General features: G+C 50.8%; 2 protein-coding genes across 2 annotated transcripts; both read right to left on the bottom strand.

The window, feature by feature from the left end:
* Nucleotides 1-4,142: 4,142 nt before the first annotated feature.
* On the bottom strand, nt 4,143-6,869 carry IL1F10 (interleukin 1 family, member 10 (theta)). The gene is made up of 4 exons (XM_014534177.1): nt 6,820-6,869; nt 5,040-5,125; nt 4,657-4,784; nt 4,143-4,363 (listed from the first exon to the last, which is right to left on the bottom strand). The coding sequence occupies exons 1-4, from the start codon at nt 6,849-6,851 to the stop codon at nt 4,151-4,153; spliced, it is 459 nt and encodes a 152-aa protein (XP_014389663.1). The 5' UTR covers nt 6,852-6,869; the 3' UTR covers nt 4,143-4,150.
* Nucleotides 6,870-17,013: 10,144 nt separating this feature from the next.
* Nucleotides 17,014-18,980, bottom strand: IL36RN (interleukin 36 receptor antagonist). The gene is made up of 4 exons (XM_005859420.2): nt 18,881-18,980; nt 18,627-18,712; nt 17,512-17,639; nt 17,014-17,345 (listed from the first exon to the last, which is right to left on the bottom strand). Exons 1-4 carry the CDS (start codon nt 18,907-18,909, stop codon nt 17,121-17,123), a joined length of 468 nt encoding a protein of 155 aa, XP_005859482.1. The 5' UTR covers nt 18,910-18,980; the 3' UTR covers nt 17,014-17,120.
* Between the last annotated feature and the right edge of the window lie 5,522 nt (nt 18,981-24,502).

Genomic DNA, 24,502 nt, shown 5'->3' with positions numbered 1-24,502 from the left:
TGAAACCCAACAGGAAGTGAGCTCAAGTAACTCAAACACCAGTGCTTCTGACCAAGACAAACTTCTCTGTTGGTGCTCATTTCGTTCATTTCTGTCACGTTCATTTCGGAAATGGTTGTATGTTTTAGCAGAATGGCACCCAGGAAATGTTGGGTCCCATTAAGTTTTCTTTCTCACTTTCACTTTTCCTCCCTAAATCTGAGTGTGGACCCGGGGGGAGCTGCCCTGAGTTGTGCAGACAGTGGGGCTTAGTGGCCAACGTTTTGAGCAGTTGTTTGTAGGGCCTGCAGTACGGGAGGGATCACCATGAGATAAAAATGTGCTCAAAGGGAATGTTGGAGTGACACCCGGTTACAGGAGACCCTGAACACATCACCCTCTGTATGACATTGCTGCAGAGCTTCCTGGAATAAAAACATGGGCTTTTATGTATCAACCACTGCCCATGTGCGGAACCCACAATACATACACACACACCAGACACTCATGCACACACACAGTTCATGTGCACACAGGTGGACACAAGTTCATGAACACATATACCCACACCCAGACACTCATGCACACACACAGCACATACACACACCCAGACACTCATGCATACACACAGTACACATGCACACAGGTAAGTTCATGCATACACACACACACACACCATACACACATGTGCACACATACCTGCGTGCACTAACACACACACAGCCACACAGCACCTCCTTCAGGCCTGTTTTGGGCCGTCTCCTCTGCCGGGACCATCCTGCCCTGCTCACGCCTCCCAGAACCTCAGGAGCGGTCACCATGCGCTCTAAGCACTAGCTTACTGTCTCGGCTCTGACCCTGCCCATGTGCGGAACCCACAATACATACACACACACCAGACACTCATGCACACACACAGTTCATGTGCACACAGGTGGACACAAGTTCATGAACACATATACCCACACCCAGACACTCATGCACACACACAGCACATACACACACCCAGACACTCATGCATACACACAGTACACATGCACACAGGTAAGTTCACACATACACACACACACACACACACACACACCATACACACATGTACACACATACCTGTGTGCACTAACACACACACAGCCACACACAGCACCTCCTTCAGGCCTGTTTTGGGACGTCTCCTCTGCCGGGACCATCCTGCCCGCTCACGCCTCCCAGAACCTCAGGAGCGGTCACCATGCGCTCTAAGCACTAGCTTACTGTCTCGGCTCTGACCCTCCGGTTCACTCTGAGATGTGAATAGTGGGTAAGACCCACAGTGAGCCGCTCCCGGGAATGTCCATGAGGATAGTGCTGAGTTGCTGGTTGTGGGATGAAGCCTCTGGTGTGGTCACCGGGGAGGAGAAGGCGTTTAAGGGACAGCTCGGGAGGTGGCATCTCTGAACGGCACCTGTCAGAAGGCACTTCAGGTCTCCCTCTGAAACCCCCAGGACCACAGCCTCCATTGTTTCCCCAGAGCCCTGCAGGCTCCCGTTGGCACTGTGTCTTCTAACTCTCACGGAGCCTCTCGCTCTCCTGAGCACGAACACAGACCGGCATACATCAGGTGCACAAATGGTGTTTCACGTGAGTAGAGAACTTGATCCAATTCACTTGGCTGACCCTTCTCTTCTGGGCTGTGCCCACAGCCACCAGGCATGCCACGTTCCCTGCCATGCGTGGGCTCTGCTCAGGTTGGGTCAGGTGAGTTACCATGAGTGAGGGAGATGAGGGACTGAGGCCAGAGATGGGTCAAGCCAGAGTGCCACACTGACCCCAGGGCAGTGCCCAGCAGAAGGCCTGTAGGTGCGGAGGGGAGAGCAGGAAACCGAGCTGAGCTGAAGGGGCAGCAGCAGGTGGGTTTGGTGTGGACCTCCAGGGCCCAGGCTTAAGACCCAGGTCTGACTTGAAATCCTGGGATGACTCCTCCAGGCCTCCTACATGAAGTCTAACCTCCCTCCAAGGGACTCACAGTCAGGCCCCACCTGTCTCCTCAGCCACAAGCCCTGGACCCCAGCCCACAGGTGACTCCGCGCACTGGGTGGGCGCTCCATCATCACCTCCCTGAGTCGTTCTCTCTGCCTGCAGTGCCCCTCCCCACACTCCCTGTTGGGAAAAGTCCATTTTCTCAGAGGCGCAGGTTAAAGGCCCTGCCCTCGCGAAGCCTGCCTGCCCCGCCACCAGCTCCAGCTCCAGCTCCAGCTGCAGCGGCGCCGTCCCCTTGCTGCCCCAGCTCCTCAGGCTGACCCGACAGGAACCAAGTGATCATCTACCAAGTTGTTGGAGATTTTGCATTTGCTCAGCACCTCCCGCTGTACCAGCAGCTGCTCTGGGCACTGGTGAACCAAACTTAAACAGAACAAGCCCTCAAAAGGCACAGGGTAGTCCCAACCAGAAACACCAGGCCATGGAGAGGCAAGGGAAGAACCTAGACGGGTCAGAGCCATGGAGCCCGGCATGACTATCCTCTGGCTTCCCTTTGCATCTGAAAATTAACCAAAGCTCTTACTCTGCCTTCGAGGCCCTCTGATCAGCCCTGTGGTCTTGCTCACCTCCTGACCCTCTGCATTGCTCTCCATGCTGCAGCCCCCTGGCCTTCTGCTGCTAAATGAACACCACGCCCCCTGGGTCCCAGGGCCTCTGCGTTGGCTCCTCCTCCCTGGGATCACTCCTCGCCCACTCCTTCCTGTCCCTCAGTCTCAGGTCATGTGTCACCTCCTCAAAAAAGTCAGAGTCACCTCCCTGTCCACCTCACTGTTACCACCCTCTATCAGGTCAGTTGCCCTTGCTTGTTTGTTTGTTTGCTTGTTTAGTGTTTCTCACACTCAATTATCAGCTCCAAGGACCTTGGCTCTGTTCCCCATTCTACCCCAGCTCCTGGAATCAGAGTGGAATACACTGTGGACGGCCATTGGCATCAGATGCTCCACCACGTGCAGCGCGTTATTTCACTCTCTCGGTACAGGCTCCTCGCCTGTCAGAAGGAGGTCAGGAGCGCCCCCTGTGGGTCGCTCTGGGTGAAATCATAGTGCTCTGAAACTCCTTGGCCCACGGCACCTGTTGCACAGATGTGGGGCGATTTTACGAGAGAGGAATGGTGCCAGCAGCCCACCCGCTCTGAGACCGGCTCCCTGGGCTCTGGCTGGCCGGCGCCCTACCACACATCCTCTATGAGTGGAGAGAGACCGAGCTCTGAGGATGAGTGTCAGTTCTGGCTGCAAACGCTCCAGCCTGTATCCCAGCTCTAACAAGTCACCTCAACATATTGGTTCCACTGGGACCTTAAACTGATCCCGTCCAGTAGAAACCCACTGCCCGTCCCTCGCTGCCCCTCCTTGCACCTCACTCATCAGAACCAGCAGACGAGTAAAGGTACTGATCATCAGTTGAATGACTGATACATAGGAAAGTTGTAAGACTTGAACTAAAGCTGAAACCGTTAGCAGCCCAAGGCGTTGTCTGTGAACAGAGGAGGACAGCTGGGTTCTTCCTGGAGCGTCTTGGCTGTTCTGGAAGCTCTGGAGCAGAGGGACTAGAGGAGCAGCTGTGACCAGCCTTCTGGGGACTCCTCAAGGTTCCCCTGGCATTGGACACAGCACCGGGGCCTGAGGCCCTGTATCAGTTTCCTGCGGCTGCTGTAACAAACCACCATACACGTGGTGCTGAAAACAGCACACATTTAATATTTCGCAGCTCTGGATGGCAGGTGCCGGAAATGGCGTCATGGGATTGAAATCATGTAGTCGCAGGGCTGTCTCCTTCTGGAGGTTTTAGGGGAGAATCGTTCCCTTGCCTCGTCCAGCTTCTGGACCACCTGCACGCCTGCCACAGCCCCTTTCCATCTTTAAAGTTAGCAGCACCGCATCTTCCCATCTCTCTCTGACTCTTGCCCTCCTGCCTCCCTCTTATGAGGACCCCGTGAGACATTGCCCATCCCCCCTCCGCCCCATAATCCAGGATGGTCTCCCCATCTCAAGACCTTTAACTTACTCCGAGTCCCTTTGCCTTGTAAGGTAACATATTCCCAGGTGCTGGGGGTCAGGAGGTGACATTGCTGAAGGGCGTCGCTCTGCCTACCACCGGCCCCGAGCAGATGAGCCTGCTTTGGGGGCCGCAAGCTGGACCTCTGCCTGCTGCCTCCCTACCGACTCTGTTCAAAGTAGAACTCAGTGCGGGCGGAGGGTTCAGTCTCCTCAGCCAGTCGAACCGGCTGCTGGGGCTCAGCCGGGCCACAGAGAAACCAGCCCGGCCAGGCTGCAGCCTCGAGCCTGAAGGCGGAGCCCAGGCTTCTCTGGAAGAAGGTGAAGCGTGTGGCCTGCTCGCCGCCCTTGTACAGGTCCTCGATGCTCACATCCTGGGGGAGAAAACAGCCGGTTGCAGGGTGAGGCTGCGGAGGAGGCTGTCAGCCCTGGAGGCCGCAGGGCTTAGCCAGGGAGGGACTGGGCAGGGAGGGTCTTTACTGGGAACGGCCTCCTGAGGGCTATGGGGGGCAAGGGTCTTGGCCCTGGGTGCAGAGGGAGATGGCAGAAACCTGCAGGAGAGGGACATGTGGACCTGGCAAGGCACCCACAGGTGGGAGCAGAGATGCCAGAGTGCCCTGGAGGACAGGCGGCTCTGCAGGGTCCCCTAGAACAGGACACGTCTCACCTCCAGCTTCAGGGCAGGCCCCTCCCCTGTCTCCACACAGGCCAGGCAGCGCCTGCCTCCCTGGATCCCCAGGAAGATGGGAAGTTGGGTGCGGTCCAGGCCTCTGTTGGGAAGTATGCAGATCTTCTCTGGGAAGGAAGAGAGGAGAGAGCCAGGGCATGAGGGGACCCACATCACAAGCTCTGGACGAGCCTCGTTTGGGCAGGAACTGGGCCAGGGCCCAGCAAGATGAACTGGGACACCTTCAGGGTCGTGCCTTCTTACTAGGAGGGGTCTCAGTTGTTCCCTGTCTCTTCTCACTGTCCCCAGAGGCAGGAGGGCAGGGGAGAGCATGTGGCAGATGGAGCCTGGGCGGGTCCCAGCAGCGGAGGCTCAGGGCTCACCTGCACAGCAGTTGTCCGCATCAGGGTCTCCCACCAGGAGCTGGTCGCCTCTTATGTACAGAGCCTTCTGGTCGGCATCCTTAATTCTGGAACAGATGGCAATGCTGATGGCACCGCTGAGCCCCAACCCTACAATCTGATTACATACTAAGTATCTGGGGTTTTTCTCCTCCTACAGGTGAGAAGGGGCAGATAAGGACTAGGTCATCTTAAGACAGAAAGGCCTTCTGGATCTCGTAAGAGGCTGCACCTCCTCCCTTTACAAGGCTTGGGCTCTGTCAGGCCTTCAGGGCATTGAGGGGAGCGGGTGCCATCTCACGGTGGGGTAGAGAAGTTTCTGGACGATGTAGCCCTTTTCCCCTGCCTTCTGGAGAAATCTCTTCAGGAGGCTGCGATGGCTCTGGGATACAGTGAATCTTCTCCTGGGTTTTCTGGGCCTGCCCCAGTTTTTCACAGATGTTTATTCTCTTATTGAAGGAATCAATTGAGTGTATATTGAAGTGTGATTTGCTTTTCAAATATTTAAACACTCTTTAATAGAAGGAAATCCATAAATTGGGGAAATAATTTTCTATGTGATGGTAAATAAGGTCCCCTGTACCGAGCAGGTGAACTCTGGGGCACCCATGTTACGGGGGCCAAGTAAGGAGGTCGGCAGAAAGCTGGAGCGGCCTGATGACAGCCACTGGGCTTGGCCGTGGTGGCGATGCTGGGGGCGGGTGACTGTGCCTGGGGCTGAGAAACTGTACTGAACGAGCGTGTGCAACCTCAAAGCCGTGTGGCCATTAGCTCAGTCGCCTGGCTGGTTTCAGAGACGTTTGTCAGGCATTCTCAGGCCCGAGCAGCCTCCTTACTTTCCAGGGCAGAGGCTCGGGGCCAACGCCGCTGCCTCCAGGAGAGCTTCCTTTCTCAATAACAGCTCATCACAACACCCTTAGCTAATGACTGTGTTTAAAGCAAGTTCACTTACACAATAAAAAATAAGCATCTGAGGAGCCTGGGCTTGCCAACTGGTCCTCCAAGGCAGTATGCAATGCGCCTGCCAGCAAGAGTCTATTTGGAGACCTGAACCCAAGCCAGATACCCCAAGGTAGGCACCTGTCTTGTCATTTGCATGTTTTGTGCATGTGTCTTGCCTTCCAGCCATGCCGTGACTTCCTGGGGCTCCGACTGGCCCATGTCGGGACAGGATGGCCATGCAGGAGCGGAGGACAGGCACCCCAGCAGCCAGTGTATTTTATTCATTACATCCCATCACCTTCCCTAAGGGCCGGAGGTAATTTACATAAAAAGTCATGGACAGTAAAGAGTAAACTGTAAGTAAACACACAAATGTCGAACAAGATAAAATGCAAGCAAGACACAGAAACCCAGGTTAGGAGTGAGGCCACGGAGGCCAGCATAGAGCGGTGTTGTCACTGAGACGCAGAATGGTCCCTGAGCTTTCAGAGGGAGGATGGAGCAGCACAGAGAGTGTGCAGTCTGGGCCCTGGCTTTGGGTGACATCCGGGAATTTGTTTAACTTCTGAGCCTGTTTCTCGATCAATAAAATGGGCTTAGTAACAACCCCTCATCGATTTCTTAGGATGGAGACAAGGCAGTACATGGCTGGCATCTTGCAGATGCTCAGGAAAGAGACTATTGCTATCGGGGTGGTGATCACGCTTAATTACAGGGCATTTGAGGTTTCTAGGGTAAGAAGGAGGCTTGCCCTTCTGCTTCGGCCTCTTTCCTCTCCCGCATCATCCCCAGGCTCCTGACGAAGAAAGGGAGGACTTACATGTAGTATCTTGCCATGGGGAGGGAGCACATTCCTGCAATCCCAGGTGACTGGTCCTTGTTGAGGGAAAAGAGAGAAGGGCTGTCAGAGGAGGCAGTGGAGCTGGGGGCAGACACCCCTTGCGCCCCAAATCCCCAGTCACAGGGTGGAAGGTCCCACCAGGCCGCTGTTCCGTAACTGGCCCCCCGAGTCCACCAAGGTCTCCCTAGCCCTGTACACTCCAGGCAGCGCTGGCCCCTCTCATTTGGGCACCTGGGAACAGGTCGAGCTGGCTGGGGTGTGAGCTTGAGAACGTGCCCTGGTGCCAGCCCTGCGAAATCAGAGAATACGCTCCCCAAATGGTTTCTCCAGGAGCACTTCCCACGGCTGAGCCTGGGGGGAGGGGGGGGAGAGGGCTGGAGCCTCACAGCTTGAGGATGGGCTCCCTGGAACCTCGCCCCACTTCCCAGGGGCATAGTCACCACAGCCGCCCTCCCCCACTGAGCAGGAGGTGGGGACCCCGCTCTGCAGAGTGAGACAGCTGGTTCCGAGGGACTGGTCGCCTTGCCCAGACTGTGGACGAGAGACCATCCAATCCCTGACGAGCTCCCACAACGACACCATGTGGAAACAGGACAGGCTCGAGGTAGAGACACTTGTGTTTTTGAGGATGAGTGATCAAAACTGAAGCCAGTGTCCCCATATAAACACCAGGCCACAAAGCCTCTCCTTTCAGCCAGGTTATCTGCCCCAGAGCTTTGCCCTAACGTGACCTTCCAAAGGGCTGGTCTGGAATCTAGCTTGAAAAGAACCAGAGCAAATCAGGGCCTGAGTGTGGTAAGAGTTGGAAAATAGCCCAGAAAAGCAAAATGCAAGGATGGCTAGGGCTGGGGTGTACTGAGCAGGTAAGATTCTCACCAAGAAGGGAAAAGGGAAGAAATAAGGTAAGAGAGCAGAAAATACAGGGGGTGGGAGAAGAAAGGCAGTAGAAAGGAGCAGGGCTCAGAGAGGGAGAGGGAGGCACTGAGAGCACGTGGACGCAGATGAGAGGACAGGTTGATGCTGATGGTGGGCTCAGCCACCTCAGCAGCACCGAGCTCCTAGGCCTGCATGTTAGAAGGAGGTGGGGCCGAGATAGCTTTAGTGCTGGATCTGCCTCAGTCCGTTGGACAGCCCATTTCCTGTCTCTGGGCTTTGCAGTCAGAGTGAGGGTTGGTGGGAGTAAAGGATAACAGGGCACTGGGCAGGACTGCAATTCTGGGTGATACTGGTGATGTGATCAAAGTATTAAAGAAGTCTTCGTGCTTGGTAAGTTCATCCATTGCCCTTATTCTAATGAAACATAAGAGATTGCCCAAACATGCAATCACAAAGATCTCACTACATCACTTTTCACAATAGCAGGAAGTTAGAAATACTCTAAATCTATACTAAAAAAGGATAATATGCTAATTAGACCAGGTTGACTGGACATCTAACTTCCTTCTGGACAAAGCCAAGGTGGCAGGGGCTGAGGCGGAGGCAGATAGGGGCGATCAGGCCAGCAGGGGAGCAGTTAGGAGCCAGCAGTCCCAGATTGCGAGAGGGATGTCCAACTGCTGGTTTAGGCCCCATCCCCCTAACCGCTCTTACCTCCCTCCTGTGCACGAATTTCATGCACCAGGCCTCTAGTGTTCAATAATAGGCCATTGGTTTAAAAATTATGGCAATCTAGTAAATAAGAAAAGTATGTGTACATTAAACATGATATTGTAGGAGATTTTATTACATAAAAATGTTCCAAATATACCAAGTGAAAAGTGCAGGATATAAATAATGCATAGGTTATGATTCCACTGAAATCCACAGGCATTCAAAAACACAGAAGCAAAGGAGCCCACATCACTATAGCACTGACCTGAGGTAGCAGGATCATGAGTGGTTTTTATTTTTTTAAGATGTTAACATTCTTTCTATATAAATATAAATTTTAGTTTTAATATAAAGTAAGTTTTAAATTTTTTTTTAATCCTCACCCTAGGATATTTTTTCATTGATATTTTTAGAGGGAGTGGAAGGGAAGGGGAGAGACAGAGAGAGAGACAGAAACATTGATTGGTTGAACCTCAACCTGGGTCCAGGGATTGAGCCTGCAACTGAGGTACGTGCCCTTGACCAGAATCTAACCTGGGACCCTTCAGTCCAATGCTCTATTCACTGAGCCAAACCAGCTAAAGCAGTTTTAATTTTTTTAAGTGAGGTGTTCAGATAAAGTCACTGGCTCCCAAAAGTGCCTGCCCATTGAGTCACCTGGGGGCTCTTGATGAGTCTTTCCTGAGCTTGGCGTGATCCCAGTGATCAGCCAGGCTTGGACCGCTAGGCTAGCTCAGTTCTCTCTCTGGTGAACATGTAATTCATTTGCAGCTATTGCTAAAAGCAGATTCTAATTCCCTCAGTCTGGGGTGGGACCTAAGACTCTGCATTTCAAACTCACAACCAAGGGACAATGCTGCTGGTCCCTGGGCCACACTTTGAGTAGCAAAGCACCGGATGATCCCCCAGCCTAGAGAGGCCCACAGCAGCATGGCCTCGACGAAGCCCACCTGATGCTGTGTCTCTCTCAGCCAAACTCTGGGGGATTCTTTGGTTATGGCAGCAGAAGTATACACATCCAGGTAGCTGTGCCATGGTCTGACTGGGGCAGACCCAGTGGAGGGCCCTGTGTGAAGCTGGACCAGCAAGATTCCCACAGTCAGTATCAGCTCAAAGAACCCGCAGAAATTCAGGGCAGCTGAATCCCCTGGAGCCCCAGAAGCCCCCAGGCCAGGCATAGCCCCAAATCCCAGTGTCTCCCCTACGGGCTCCCACATCAGCCCCTGCCTGAGTCCTGGCTACACTGTGATGCAGTGAGGAGGATGGAGAAGTCCGTGGCTAGTCCATCAGGGACCCCAGAGGCCTCGGTCCCTCCCAGTGTGCCACACACTCCATCCTCAGAGCCTTTCCTTCTCTTTTGCCCCCAAGTGGCCTTTCACTGGACTTTGTCCTGTACCCCTCCCTGAACACCATCTCTGGCTGTCACAGAGCTCATCAGTTCTCCTGTCCTGGGTCACATACCAGCACCAAATAGCCCCAGACATCCTCCAAGCTATTTGCACACCATCCCTATCCTATCTTCTCCTCGGTCTCCTACACGTGAATATGTTTCTCTAAGACCCACATTAGCTCCTGTGGCACCAAATATAGACTCTTTCTGAATCCTCTGATAGTTGGCCACTGCCCCTTGGGACCCTTGGTGTTGACTACCTCCCTTCACATCTCTCCGTGTCCTCTTCTCAGACATTGTAGATTCTCCCTTCCTTCGGGAGTGTCCCTAATACTGGAAACCACACATCAAAGTCCTAAGCACTTCTCTTTCATTTCCCAGAGAGTTTCAATTCACCCATTTCCATAACTGCAATGATCATGTTAGTCTACACCCCCAAGTCCAGATGGAACACCCCAGTTTATCTCCAGCAGCTACAGGACACCCCCTTCTGGACATCTTGCCATTACACCCAACCAAATATCTCTAAGGTCAAATTGATCATCTCCTGCCCACCCATCCCCAGCCCATTCTCCCTCCCAGTTTCATTTCTCCCACCTACACAATCTTCCTCCAAATAGTGAGATTCAAAAACCTGAGGGTCATTGACCATTTCGCCCATATCTCCTGACTCTATGTTTGATTTATCAACAAGTCCTGATAGATTATTCTTTTAAAATGTAACCTTGTTTTCTTAACAGCCATTAGACCTTGCCTGTATTCCTGGTTTTTCTACCTTCAATCCAGACCAACATGGACTCATCTTCTAAGTACTGCTCTCACACATCCCCACCCAGCTCTGCAATCCACAGTGGCTGCCCTTTCACCACCCTCTGGCCCAGATCTACTTGTATGAGCATGTCTCACTTCTCCGTGGACACTGAGCCATCCCTCCAGGCATATGACTTCTTCCTACCTCCCAATGGGCACACTCAGGGCTGTCTTTGCTTCCCCTGCCTCAAAAGTCATTCCTCCTCACTGCCGTCCACTATGACCTATGGCAGGGGTCCTCAAACTTTTAAACAGGGGGCCAGTTCACTGTCCCTCAGACCATTGGAGGGCCGGACTATAGTTTAAAAAAAAAACTATGAAAAAATTCCTATGCACACTGCACATATCTTATTTTGAAGTAAAAAAACTAAATATTTGCATTTGCATGTGGCCCCGCGGGCCATAGTTTGAGGACCCCTGACCTATGGCATTAGGGTCACTGAACATGGAATCATTATCTATAGGCTAAATGTCTAGTTCTGCCAAATTAACTGGCAGCTCAGAGTAACAAGTCATACAAGTTCACTTAACCGCAACCCTCAGTTTCAGCATCTATAAAATCATGAAGTTAGAGTATGTGGTTATTAAGAATCAGATCAAACTATGATGCCGTGACTCAGAGTTTAATAAATCTTTCCTTTACCATCGCACCCTACTCTGCACTCCTATTAAATTTCACTATATTGTTTATTGTTCTAGCTACAGACATTTGTTTCCCTTATAAAAATTAACACGATCTTGCAGCCATAAAGCATGGCTTATAGCTCCCTCCAACCTCCTTCTGACACAAATGGTGCTCATGGGCAGGACACAGAACCATGCAGTGAATTTAAATGGCAAGGTGGGCTCAAGACCTAGTGCTGTTACTCATTCGTATTCAACCTTGGGTAGTCCCCTTTATCCTGGGCCTCCAACTTACTATCATTGGAATGAGAGGCTGGCCCAGGCAGTACTTTTAAAAACTAAGTTTTACACTGAATTTTTACACAGAAACTTGAAAGTAAAATGGGTAAAGGGGGCTTGCTTTTGCTGAGTCAAAGTGTGATGAAGACACCAGAACATGCGAGCATTGCCCTTGAGCACTAAAGTAGGCACTGGGGTATCTCTGAAGAGCCCAAACCTCACCAAGCACTACTGAACACCACTGGCCTAGAAAACTCCTCTGGCATTACATTCTAAAGTCTATAGTTCTAAATAATAACATTATCTTGATTCAACTTAACCTATAGTTTCTCCTCCAATTCCTTCTATATGCCCTGGGACTTACCCAGCATCCCATGGTGTTCTGTGGATAGAACATCTTATCATCCAGAGAGTTGCCAGGAGCAGTTAAGGAAGGGGCCAGATTGGGGATGTTGATAGAAGGGAGAAGAAAATAGAGAGAACACTGCCTGCCCACCACTGACCTGCAGATCCTCGGTGCCTGGAACCACCAACTGACTTCTCCAGGGCACCTGCCTGGGTTTATACTGTCTGATCTGGTGGGTTGGGCCTTCAGCATCTTTAAAATTGGCTCCAGGATGGGGAAGAAGAACCTGGGGATTTCACAATGTCTACAGCAAGTATGGGTAATGAGAAGGTGGGGGTATTAATGAATGTTTGTTTGCAGAAGCCCAGCGCTGGGCCCCTGCTCATAGCTACTGTCATTGACACTGTTATTGGTGGTTTGGGCCACTAGATAAACAATGCTGGGGTCAGATGTCCTCACATTGCCTTCCCTTTGGTACCCATGGGCTCCATTCCAGGCTTAAAGGTGGCAGAGGCAAGAGGAGTGAATCCAAGGGGCCTAAGGGAAGAATGACCTCTGATGGCTGGATAGCTATCCACTCACAAGGTGCAGAAAACTTAGGTGTAGTGTTCTCTGGGGACCAATGCCTTATTGTACTTCTTCATCTCAGGACATTTGCAAAGTTCCATGCAGGGCTTGGGGAGAAGTGGGAGAGGTCAGTCTAATACCCAGATACCTGCAGAATGAGACAGATACCTGCAGAATGAGACATAAGAGAAGATGGCAGGAACAGGAACAGATTTCTGTTTTCTAAGGCCAGCAGTCATTCTTGACCCACTCTCTCAATCTCTTGCCCCTCTGTGTAAAGGGCCAAAGCATGGGGTATGATTCCAGGCAATCAGTGAATTCACACTGCTATCTGACAGACATTCATTACATGGTCCCTGTTAAGTAACTTTATAGTCCAGCTGGGGAGCTAAGTCATAAACACTTGAAAAGACAATTAAGAAGACCAGACTCCAATCTGTGGGCCAAGGGCATATTGTGTTGGAGACAATACAAATAAACAGTTTCCTTGAGTGAGAAACCAAATTTATATAATTTTAAGGGTCTTAGACATGACATAATGGGTGCTACAGCATCCCTGAGTAATAAGCTAAGCAGGTTTTACTTCAATACCTCCAGGGCCAGAGACGTCACAACCTCTTGGAGAAACCCTAACAGTGTGTGTGGTCCTTATGGTTAAAATTTTCAAGTCACACAGGCAAAACAGCTCTATCCATTCACTGGTCCTGCTTGTGTGTTCTCCTACTGACAGGTCTTGGAGTGCTTGAGGAGGTCTCTTCCTGTACAGCTTCTTCAGGATATGAGCCCTCAGCACCTCTGCTGCTTCCCTGAGACATGGTCTGGGACCCTCTCTGCTCTTCAGGACACACTATTGTCCTCAGTGATGACAACTGGCACAGACTACATATGTCATGGGTATATACCGCTGTAAACACTGGCCAAGGCTGGGGGCTTGTGCTGAGATGGAAGAAATCTAAAACCATGAGACCTGTTTCATTTGAATGTCATGATGCCAGGGCCTCTATGCCAGGTTCATATACTTAGTATTTTACATTCTTTCCTTTTCAATCAACATGTCAGCTTGTAACCAAAACCAAGGTTTGGCTATTTGGTGCCACAAAAGCCAAAGTCGTGAGACAGATGCTGGTGTAAAAGGAAAGAGGTTTATTCAAGTGCTTGTCACCTGAGAAGATGGGGGACTCTTGTCCATAGCCCATCCCAACTTCTCAGGGCAGGCAGCATTTGTATAAGGAGGGAGAGGGAAAGGAGAACAAAGAGATCAAGGAGATGGTGTTGAAAAGTCCTCTACATGCAGATCAGTACAGTCCATTCCAATAAGGATCTTGGTCAAGTGATGGTCTGGTGTGCATCATCCTGGTTTCGCATCATCCTGGTTTTGCATCATCCTGGTTTCACGTCATCCTGGTTTTACAGTTGAAGGTCAGGGATAACTGAAGATTGGAGTCTGTATCTTCTAAAGTTAGTTACTAGGATTCTTATACAAACATGCTGTTTATCTACAAGCAACATACTAGAGTCAGCATTTACAGAAAGAATGTCAAAAGAATGGTGGGGTGGTTGCAATTCCCCTGCTACATGCTCATCCCTGCTAAATCCCTTTTGAGTTTTATCATCCTACAAATGGTGAAGAGCCACTTCAGGCTGGAGAAGCTTCAGGAATGAAGGAATTTCAGCTGCTCCCTGAGGGTGGAGCAGCTGAAATTTAGATGGAGGAGGAAAGAGAATGTTCCAGAGTAAGAAATGGCTTCCACATCCCACTCACTGGATTCCAATTGCCAAAGATTATGCAAGGTACTTGGAAACAAGCTGATGCAACCTTGGCTTTGAGGTCAAATTAGGGACCAGAGACCCCAAGTCAGCTTACTACAATGAGGGGGAGGTCACATAGAGGTACACGTAAGACAATGTCAGAGCAGATGACCAGGGATCTCAATTCAGCAAAAGCTCCTCAGAAGAGGTGACAGTTAGGGACCATGGCTGGGCCTGTGGGCACAGAGTGTGAACTGGATCTACAGAAATAGCCTGGTGCCTGGAGCCATGTTCTCAGCACTGAGGCCTGGGAGGCTGTGGCTGAAGGTCTAGGAGGCAGACCCTCTGGTCTGGTCACCCCTTGTTAGTCCTCAGTGAAACCATGCTGGTCGAACAGGTGAGGAGCAGGTGCAACACCTGGCTCAGATTTGAACCCCTCCCTGGCCTCTGCTCTCATCCCCAGGGTTTAGGTGGGAACACTGGGGTCACAGTCCTGGCACACATGGCTGGAGGTACAAAGGTAGTCAAGGAAGAACTAAAACTTGCAGAAACAGAATATTTGGCAAATTTAATATGATCAACTTTTAAATAGAACGTTTAAGGAAGTAAAGGGGCCAACATTCACTTTGAGAAGGAAAATGAAAATATTGGAGAAAATCGCAATCACAGTAAAATAAATGCATTTACTTCTCTTCCCTGTGTATTGGTCATCTATTGCTGCCTGACAAGTGACCCCCAAAACTTAGTCACTTAAAGCACCAGGTATTTATCTTCTTGCATGGTCTTGGAGGAGGGGGTGCCTACAGAAGCTTGGCTGTGTCACTATCCTCCCAGGTTGCAGTCAGCAGCGTCATGGCTGCCTGACCAGGGCTGGAGGGGCCATTTCCATGCTCCACGTAGCTCTTGGCAAGAGGCTTCATTTTTCACCACTCGGGTCTCTATTGGCTGCTTACAACACGCAGCTGCTTCCCCAGCTCAAGGGAACAAGGAAATGAGAGAGACCAACGTAGAAGCGGTGGGAGTTTCAGAAGTGGCACCACGTGCCTTCTGCCATATTCTACTGGTCACAGAGAGGGCTGGTGCAATGTGGGAGGGGACGCAGTGTGTGGACCCCAGGAGACTGGACCGTTCATTCTCCAGGGCTGCTGTGACCAATTACCACAGACTTGGTGGCTTAAAACACCAGGGAAGCGCTCTCTCTCAGCTGGGGAGACTGGCAAGACAATGCCTCTTCCTGGTGGGTGCCTCGGCCATGGCGCTCCTGCCTTATTGTAGCTCAACTCCAGTCTCTGCCTCAGTCTCCACACGGCCTTCTTCCCTGGGCCTCCTGTTCTTACCAGGACAGCAGGCATGGCCTCAACCAATTGCACCTGCAAAGGCCCTATCTCCAAATAAGGGCACAGTCTGAGGTTCCCAGAAGGACACGAATTTAGAGGGACATACTCAACCAGCACTGGAGACCCTGGGAGGCTGAATCCCACACCCTGAAATCTCAGGGACCGTGGCCACTCCCGGTCAAAGTGCAGGGTGTTCTCTCTGTTGGTTCCCTCCCCAGGAGACTCCAGCCACAGGCACCCACCAGGCCCTCCTTCCCAGCCTGCTGAGATCTGACTCTCGCTGCTGCCAACCAAAGCAGCAGAAGGCAACCACCCGATCTCACTCCCGGGAAGTGGGAGCCGAGGACAACTAGAAATGATGTCTGCTCTGCTCACCTCGAAATTAATTCTTCTGATCATGACACAGGTAATCCATCTTCAGTGTAGAACAATTAGGATATACAAATAAATAAAAAGAACAACAACAAGAAAGTCACCTTAATACCAGCAGCCTGACATTGCTAAAATTGAAGTAAACTCTTGAAGACTTTCCTATATTTTTAATTAAATATGTATTTTTAATTAAAATGGAATTATAATATATGCCACTGTGTAACTTGCTCTTCTCGCTTAATGTGTCGCAAGCATGTCCATGTGAAACCAAAGCAGCAGAAGGCAACCACCCGATCTCACTCCCGGGAAGTGGGAGCCGAGGACAACTAGAAATGATGTCTGCTCTGCTCACCTCGAAATTAATTCTTCTGATCATGACACAGGTAATCCATCTTCAGTGTAGAACAATTAGGATATACAAATAAATAAAAAGAACAACAACAAGAAAGTCACCTTAATACCAGCAGCCTGACATTGCTAAAATTGAAGTAAACTCTTGAAGACATTTTCCCTATATTTTTAATTAAATATGTATTTTTAATTAAAATGGAATTATAAGATATGCCACTGTGTAACTTGCTCTTCTTGCTTAATGTGTTGCGAGCATCTCCATGTGAATAGACACCAGCATCTTGGATTTTAATTGTACCTTAGGTTTCAAAAGGAATGACTGCCTGCCCATCCTTGGTCTTCTGAGCTAGAGCCATGCCCTTGGGCACCACCACCTACTGTGCCCATGGTGAGAGCATGATGGTGGGGATGGAAAAGGCACATATGATGGCAGCTGAATTAAGGGAAGGGGAAGGAACTGGGCCTTGGGTCCCTAACCTTTGACCCTGCACACGGGTGGTGATGGGACCCCATGTGGGCAGCTGGTGGTCCTAATAGGCTCAAGTTGGGACGGGGCTGGCCTGTGGGTTCAGGGGCACTGGGCAAGGTACCATGAAGCATGAGGATTCCCACCACTCCCCTTTTTTACCTTGTGTTATTTTTGCAAGGTTCCACACCAGGAGCGCCACCCAGCAGGGAAAGAAACTGAACTAAGAGCCAAATCTAGAAGGATTTACCCAAACTAGGAACTAGGAGAAGGGAGAGTGGCCATGTGCCGAGTCAGTCAAGTGGGGGCCTGAGAACAGAGGAGCATGGTCGCCTGGGCCTCCTCCTCCTCCACTCACCCCTGCGGGCTCTGCCCCAGGGTCCTGGGAGGTGGGTTGCCCTAGTCACTTTGCTGGAAGTAGAAGTCCATGATGGGGTGGTCCCAGCTGGCATCCCCCGGGAGCTGGCTGAGCCTGAGAGGCTGGTCCGCTTCGGGCACCGTGCAGAGGAACCAGCCCGGGAAGGCAGCCGACTCGAACCTGGAGGTGAGTCCCGTGTCCCTCCTGAAGAAGGTGAAACCCCTGGAATCCTTGGGGCTGCGGTAGAGCTCCATAATGTCCACTGGCTGCAGGCAGAGGGCACGGCAGGCGAGGGGTGTGAGTAGAGCAGCCAGGAGGGCTGGGACGAGGGCTTGGGACACAGGGCAATAACAGAACCCCATGGGAGAGGCACTCAGGAGCCCGGCCCCAGGGGTCCAGCATTGGCTGCTCAGTGGAGCCCACAGGACTCACCTCTAGTTTCAGAGTCGGTTCCTGCCCCGTCCCACACGACAGGCACTGGCTCCCTCCCTGGACGCCCAGGATGACTGGAGAAAGGCTGTCGTCCAGAAACCGATTGGGGACAACACTGATCTCCTCGCCTAGAGGAAGGAAGCCAGATGCAGAGGCCTTGCCTACCTTCCCTCCCACTTCCCCTCCCCCGTCGTGGACTTTGGGGAGCAGGTCTCTGTGAGGTGTGCTGCCCCCAGGCTCAGAAGCTGTCCTGTGGGGAAAGGTGCTCGCCTGCCAGCTGGCCCGAAGACATCAAGGCACACAGCACATTGTACCACCTCCCACCCCCGCGCCCACCCTCTTGCCCACGATCAAATCCTCAAGCTTCCACCAGCCCTCACAGGACATCTGACCTCCCCCTTTAATGCCCTTCCACACTCAGCCTCTCCTCAGTGACTTGGACATCTTTCTACCCCCAGTGAGATTCCCAAGAACAGGAGAGGGTCTCAGTCCTCTGTGCCATTCCTCCCACATGCACACACATGTGCACACAAGCACTCAGATTTACATGTGCGTGCACACACACAGCCTCGCAGAGAGTCTGCCTGGTCCCAGGCCCAGGGAGTGTGTCCCAGGCGGGCAGGTGAGGGCTGTTGCAGAGAGAAGGGCCTGCCACTCGCAGTGTGTGGCACAGAATGAGTAAGCACCAGGCCAGGGGTGCCACCAGCTCTCAGGGTCCTGCCACTCTGAGTGACCAGGGGTCCCCTGGCACAGAGGGGACCCAGGGCAAAGGGACAGAAACCCACCCCCTACGGGAATGAAGGCCCAGGGAGCCCGCCTGGTCCTCCCAGCACTGGCTCCCAGGGAAAGGATTTGTGGCCTAAGTCCAGCTGTGAGGGCAGGACAAAGCATTCATCTTGGAAAACAGTCCCACCTTTGCACAGTAGTGCCCGGTGGCACTGGGGCACATGTCTGGCGTTGCAGGGAGGTGGCACTCTTTTTGTCCTTGGGGGCAGCCAGGCTTCAGGACGCCCTGGCTACTGTGTAAGGCCTGGATCTTGCAAGGCCGTTCTAAGCCCTCCCAGCCCCTCCCCTCAGAGCTGAGCCCTAGGGAAGAAGGGTCTGTGGCCACCCACCTTTCACGGCCTTCCCTCCATGCACCCCACCGGCCAGCAGCTGGTTACCCTGCAGATAAAGCACCTTCAATGCCGCATCCTTCATTCTGGAACATCAGGACAATGACACTCAGTCAGGGAAGGGGGGTTTCCAGCTTGCCCATCTCCAGAGTCCCAGCTCTGCTGGGCCAGGCCCATCCCTCCAGGAAAAGGCTGGACAGCAGGCACCTGCGTGTCCCCCAGGACACGGCCAACCCCGAGGCTCAGATACTCACCGGAAGCACAGGGCCCCGCTCAGAACCATCCTGCCCTTCAGCGTGCAGAGCGGACGTCCTGTCGTGAAATAACTGGTGTTAGGAGGAGACAGGCTGAGCTGGTAGGGGCCTGGGGAGCAGGCAGCCTCCGACCCCCAGCATGTGAGCAGCCCCCACAGAGCAGGGGATCCTGGTCTGGGGTCAGGAGAGAACCCCAGTCCTGATGGGAGGATGGACTGAGCTCCCGGGGACACCTGAGAGCACTCCCTTCTCCCGAGGAGCCACTGTGTCTGCCTGCTCCTGTGGGGACCAGGGCAGCACGGATGCCTGGCCTTTAATAACATGCCAGGGAGGGGCCTGAAACTTCCCCAGACAGGACGAGCAGGGTTCCCCACATGGCTTCACACCCCCCTCTCTCTCCCAGGGAAGGAAAGTTCTGGAGACCGTCTTCCTCCCAGCAATTCTGAACATTTCCGGGGTTTCTGGCTCCCCCTGAACACTGGGTTCCTGGACCTCAGGCCCTTCCAGACCCAAAGGTGTCAGTGCAGAAGCAGCTCAGGGAAAGTAGACTAACAACCCCCGCTCCCTCCCTCTCTCCTTACTTCCTCCCTTCCTCTTTTCTTACCTCCCTCCCTCCCTTCCTCCTTTCTTACCTCCCTCCTTCCCTCCCTCCCTCCCTCCCTTTCTCCCTTCCTTCCCTCCTCCCCTCAATCCCCCAGGCCTGTGGAAGGTGCTGGAGGTAGAGCTCTCCTGCTTAGATGTTTAAGTCTGCATATTCATTGTAGAAAAACTTGAAAATCCAGGTCAACAAAGAAGAAAAACATGTGCCTTGTCTTGGCTACCAGAGGACGACCAGAAACCCCATGCGCACAGCTTTTCCCCTGCACACGGGGAGCTGCACATGGGGAGCTGCCCACGGCCTTCACACGCCTGTATCACAGGCCCTACCCTCCTTTCAACCTGCTGCTCATGTAGCAAAACCCCAGAGTACCTTGCCATACCCAACGCAAATAATGATGTCATCGCATTCAACAACTGTTTAGTACTTCATTGTATAGATGCAGCATCACGTACTTATAGTAATCAATCATTATTAGTCCTTTGTATTGTTGTTATTGTCATTTGCTATTGGAAATCATGTTGTGACAAACATATTTGTATCAGCTTCTTGGCTCATTTGTCTGACGATTTCCTTAGGAAATAAAATCTATCCCATGCTCTCTGTGATTGATCTTTCTTCAGTCCCTAACCGGTAAAATAATATGTGATTGTGTAATGATTCAGGCAGTGTTCACTCATCCATACACACTCTGTGATCGATCTGAATGAAAGGTAAGGGTCCAAGCGTAATAATAAACAGTTTAATTATGTCTTGAGTACCAGTGGTAATCATTGACTGTTAAGGCATAATTTTTTTTAACTGTGTTCAGGCTTATGGGCTAAATGATCCTTAAAGTACAGTATCCAAGGATAAATAAAACATGATGTTGTTCAAAAGTTAGAAAATAATCTTCTATCATTCATGTAGGACCCCTAATGTGATAAACCCCTTTCAGAAAAATAAAAGGTGTAGAGGTAACCTTATTACAAAATTATTAAACTGACCAAACCAAAATGACGCTGAAATAGTGCAAAAAGTAATAAGACCAGAAGGAAATTCTGGAAGGCTTTGGTCTATAGGCAAAGTGACTTGAAGCAAACAGGCTTTTGTTTGCAAAGTGACTATAGAGAAGTGGACATTATTTCACCTAAAAAGGTAAAATGCCATCTGCCCAGGCTGCCTGCTCTGAGCCCGGGCCCCAGTGAATGGCACCGTGTGCCCAGGACATGCCATGGCTTCACTCTCTTCCCGCCTCCTGCCTAGAAAGGAATGACGCCAGTGCTGGCCTCGCCTGCAGAGGGGCTCCCCAAAGGCGCTGCAGGGTCTCTGTCTGTGCTGTCTACCCTGCAACGCGACTCCATGGAGACAAATACAATGAATGGGTGAGCTAAGAAGGTGGAGGTGAGGCAGATAAAACAAACCCCCTGTTAAGATCAGATTCCAGATTCTGTGACGTTAGATTTGAACTAAGAGAAGATTGACCATTTGCACATTATTGTTGCCTGATAGAAAGATAGCCCCAAAGGGTGCAGTTTTACTGCCTTGCAATTTAAGCAGCTTGTGTGTTTTTTAACTTAAGTTAGCTAAACTATTCTCTCCCTCTGTTCCTGACTTCTCTTTTTAAAAAAAAAAAATATGTTTTTGTTGATTTCAGTGAGAAAGGGAGAGGGAGAGGGAGAAACATCAACAATGAGAGAGAATCATTGATTGGCCGCCTCCTACACACCCCACACTGGGGATCAAGCCTGCAACCTGGGTACATGCCCTGGCTGGGAATAGAGCCATGACCTCCAGGTTCATAGGTTAACGCTCAACCACTGAGCCACGCTGGCCAGGCCTGACTTATCTTTTAAATCGGCTTTACCATCCTTCATTTATTAATCATGATAAATCTTTGACACGTGCTCACTATGTGCTTGTATGGGCATCACGTTTTAGACTTTGTGAAAATTAAACTGGCACTACCTATGACAATGTTGTTTTGCCCCAAATTCACACACCCTGCGTGGTGGTTTTAAAATGTGTCCACACATTCTGGGATACTCTACCTTCAAGAGGTGGAGCTTGAGTCCCTTCCCCTGAGCGTAGGGAACTTGGCGACTTGCTTCTGAAGAACATGCTGTGATAGAGGCCAGATCATAAAGGCACTGCAGCCCCCTGCTTGCTCTTTCTGGGATCACAAAATCAGGCTCTTGTTACCTCATCCTTTGGCCACCTGTGCAGGACCCCCAGACCACGAAGGCCTTTGCTCCCACCTCAGAGCCTTTGCACTGGCTGTTTCCTCTGCCTGGAAAGCTCTTCTCCAAGATACACACAGGTCTCACCTCTTCGCCTTCTTAAAGTCTTGTCTGAAATGTCACCTTCTCAGTGAGACCGACTTGCCTTCCCATGCCTCTAATTATTCACCAGCTCCCAGCCTGGCTGTGCTGGAAGTAAGCTCACAGATGGGGGCCTTGGGGGGTGAGGGTCCAGTCTGTTTCATTCAAGCGTGGAAGGTAGTGCCTGGTGTGCAGTCTGTCTTCAATAAATAATGTTGCATTGACCTGAACGAACTATACACTATCACATGGACAAGGCCAGAAAACTGTCAACATTTTGTTCACAATTATGATTTTATTTCTCAGACAGCTTTGATGCTTTTGGGTCCTCACCCTCTTAATGTAGAATTAAGACCATAGGTGGACACACTGTGGCTTGTAGGCTAAGACAGGGCCCACTGTTTTATAAATGAAGTTTCATTGGAACACAGCTAACACAACTGAGCTCATTTGCTTACATAGTCTATGGCTGCATCGGTGCGACAATGGCTGGGTTGATGTTTGTGACAGAAACTGCATCATTGGCAAAGCCTAAGGTAGTTAGTACACAGCTCTTTAAAGAAAAAGTTTGCTGAATGCTGGTCAAGACTATCCTGGTTCAAGTCCTGAGTCTGTCACTTTATTAGCATGTGTCTTGGGTCAAGTTATTTAGCCTTTCTGTGTTTTGCAGTTGTTTGTAAAATGGAGACAGAATAGTACTTCCTCAGGAGTTGTTGTTGAGATTAAGTGAGTTGCCCTGGCCAGTTTGTCTGAGTGGTTGGAGCCTTGGCCCACGTACTAAAGGGTCATGGGTTCAATTCTGGTCAAGGGCACATGCCTGGGTCGCAGGTTCAATCCCTGGCCCTGGTGGGGGCATGTGCGGGAGGCAACCAGTTAATGTGTCTCTCTCACATCGATCTTTCTCTCGCTCTGACTTTCCCCCCTCCATTCCACTCTCTCAAAAAAAAAAAAATCAAGGGAAAAACTATCCTCAGGTGACGATTAACAATAAAAAAAAAGATTAAGTGGGTTGTGTGAAGTGTGTAGAGCAGTGCCTGGCACATAGTAGGGGTTTAAATGTCAGCTAGATCATCACCGTTGTCACCATCAGCTGCGTGGCCTTGGGAAGCGTGCTTCATCTCTCTGATTTGATGATTTCTCTTGCCTTGTTTTTGTTTCTCCCTAAAGAGGACAGTACTGTCCCACTCACTGGGCTGTCGTGAGGCCAGGATGAGTCAGAGGCAGTAAAAGGCAGGGTCAACACTTAGCACAAACCCACAGTCACCTGCTCCCTGCACCCCATGTGTCCCCTCCTCGTGCACTCCTCCCAGGTGTGTCAAGAGGACACTGAGAACGTGGCAGAGACCAGGTTCACATTGACCTAAATCTGAGGTGCAGAAGCAGCTCAGGGAAAGTAGACTAACAACCCCCGCTCCCTCCCTCTCTCCTTACTTCCTCCCTTCCTCTTTTCTTACCTCCCTCCCTCCCTTCCTCCTTTCTTACCTCCCTCCTTCCCTCCCTCCCTCCCTCCCTTTCTCCCTTCCTTCCCTCCTCCCCTCAATCCCCCAGGCCTGTGGAAGGTGCTGGAGGTAGAGCTCTCCTGCTTAGATGTTTAAGTCTGCATATTCATTGTAGAAAAACTTGAAAATCCAGGTCAACAAAGAAGAAAAACATGTGCCTTGTCTTGGCTACCAGAGGACGACCAGAAACCCCATGCGCACAGCTTTTCCCCTGCACACGGGGAGCTGCACATGGGGAGCTGCCCACGGCCTTCACACGCCTGTATCACAGGCCCTACCCTCCTTTCAACCTGCTGCTCATGTAGCAAAACCCCAGAGTACCTTGCCATACCCAACGCAAATAATGATGTCATCGCATTCAACAACTGTTTAGTACTTCATTGTATAGATGCAGCATCACGTACTTATAGTAATCAATCATTATTAGTCCTTTGTATTGTTGTTATTGTCATTTGCTATTGGAAATCATGTTGTGACAAACATATTTGTATCAGCTTCTTGGCTCATTTGTCTGACGATTTCCTTAGGAAATAAAATCTATCCCATGCTCTCTGTGATTGATCTTTCTTCAGTCCCTAACCGGTAAAATAATATGTGATTGTGTAATGATTCAGGCAGTGTTCACTCATCCATACACACTCTGTGATCGATCTGAATGAAAGGTAAGGGTCCAAGCGTAATAATAAACAGTTTAATTATGTCTTGAGTACCAGTGGTAATCATTGACTGTTAAGGCATAATTTTTTTTAACTGTGTTCAGGCTTATGGGCTAAATGATCCTTAAAGTACAGTATCCAAGGATAAATAAAACATGATGTTGTTCAAAAGTTAGAAAATAATCTTCTATCATTCATGTAGGACCCCTAATGTGATAAACCCCTTTCAGAAAAATAAAAGGTGTAGAGGTAACCTTATTACAAAATTATTAAACTGACCAAACCAAAATGACGCTGAAATAGTGCAAAAAGTAATAAGACCAGAAGGAAATTCTGGAAGGCTTTGGTCTATAGGCAAAGTGACTTGAAGCAAACAGGCTTTTGTTTGCAAAGTGACTATAGAGAAGTGGACATTATTTCACCTAAAAAGGTAAAATGCCATCTGCCCAGGCTGCCTGCTCTGAGCCCGGGCCCCAGTGAATGGCACCGTGTGCCCAGGACATGCCATGGCTTCACTCTCTTCCCGCCTCCTGCCTAGAAAGGAATGACGCCAGTGCTGGCCTCGCCTG

The sequence above is a fragment of the Myotis brandtii genome, unplaced genomic scaffold (assembly GCF_000412655.1).
Source record: "Myotis brandtii unplaced genomic scaffold, ASM41265v1 scaffold1259, whole genome shotgun sequence".
Lineage (NCBI taxonomy): Eukaryota > Metazoa > Chordata > Mammalia > Chiroptera > Vespertilionidae > Myotis > Myotis brandtii.
The sequence above is the reverse complement of the archived record's forward strand: the minus strand, read 5'-3'. Positions and strand labels throughout refer to the sequence as shown.

What these genes read in the sequence shown, in the direction of transcription:
- IL1F10 (XM_014534177.1), bottom strand. Translation starts at nt 6,851, where the DNA reads ATGTGCTCCCTCCCCATGGCAAGATACTACAT. An exon ending in CCCATGGCAAGATACTACAT is followed by an intron (nt 5,126 to 6,819) that starts GTAAGTCCTCCC and finishes CATCTGTTCCAG; the next exon opens with AATTAAGGATGCCGACCAGA. An exon ending in TGCGGACAACTGCTGTGCAG is followed by an intron (nt 4,785 to 5,039) that starts GTGAGCCCTGAG and finishes CTTCCTTCCCAG; the next exon opens with AGAAGATCTGCATACTTCCC.
- IL36RN (XM_005859420.2), bottom strand. Translation starts at nt 18,909, where the DNA reads ATGGTTCTGAGCGGGGCCCTGTGCTTCCG. An exon ending in AGCGGGGCCCTGTGCTTCCG is followed by an intron (nt 18,713 to 18,880) that starts GTGAGTATCTGA and finishes CTGATGTTCCAG; the next exon opens with AATGAAGGATGCGGCATTGA. An exon ending in AACCGACTCTGAAACTAGAG is followed by an intron (nt 17,346 to 17,511) that starts GTGAGTCCTGTG and finishes CTCTGCCTGCAG; the next exon opens with CCAGTGGACATTATGGAGCT.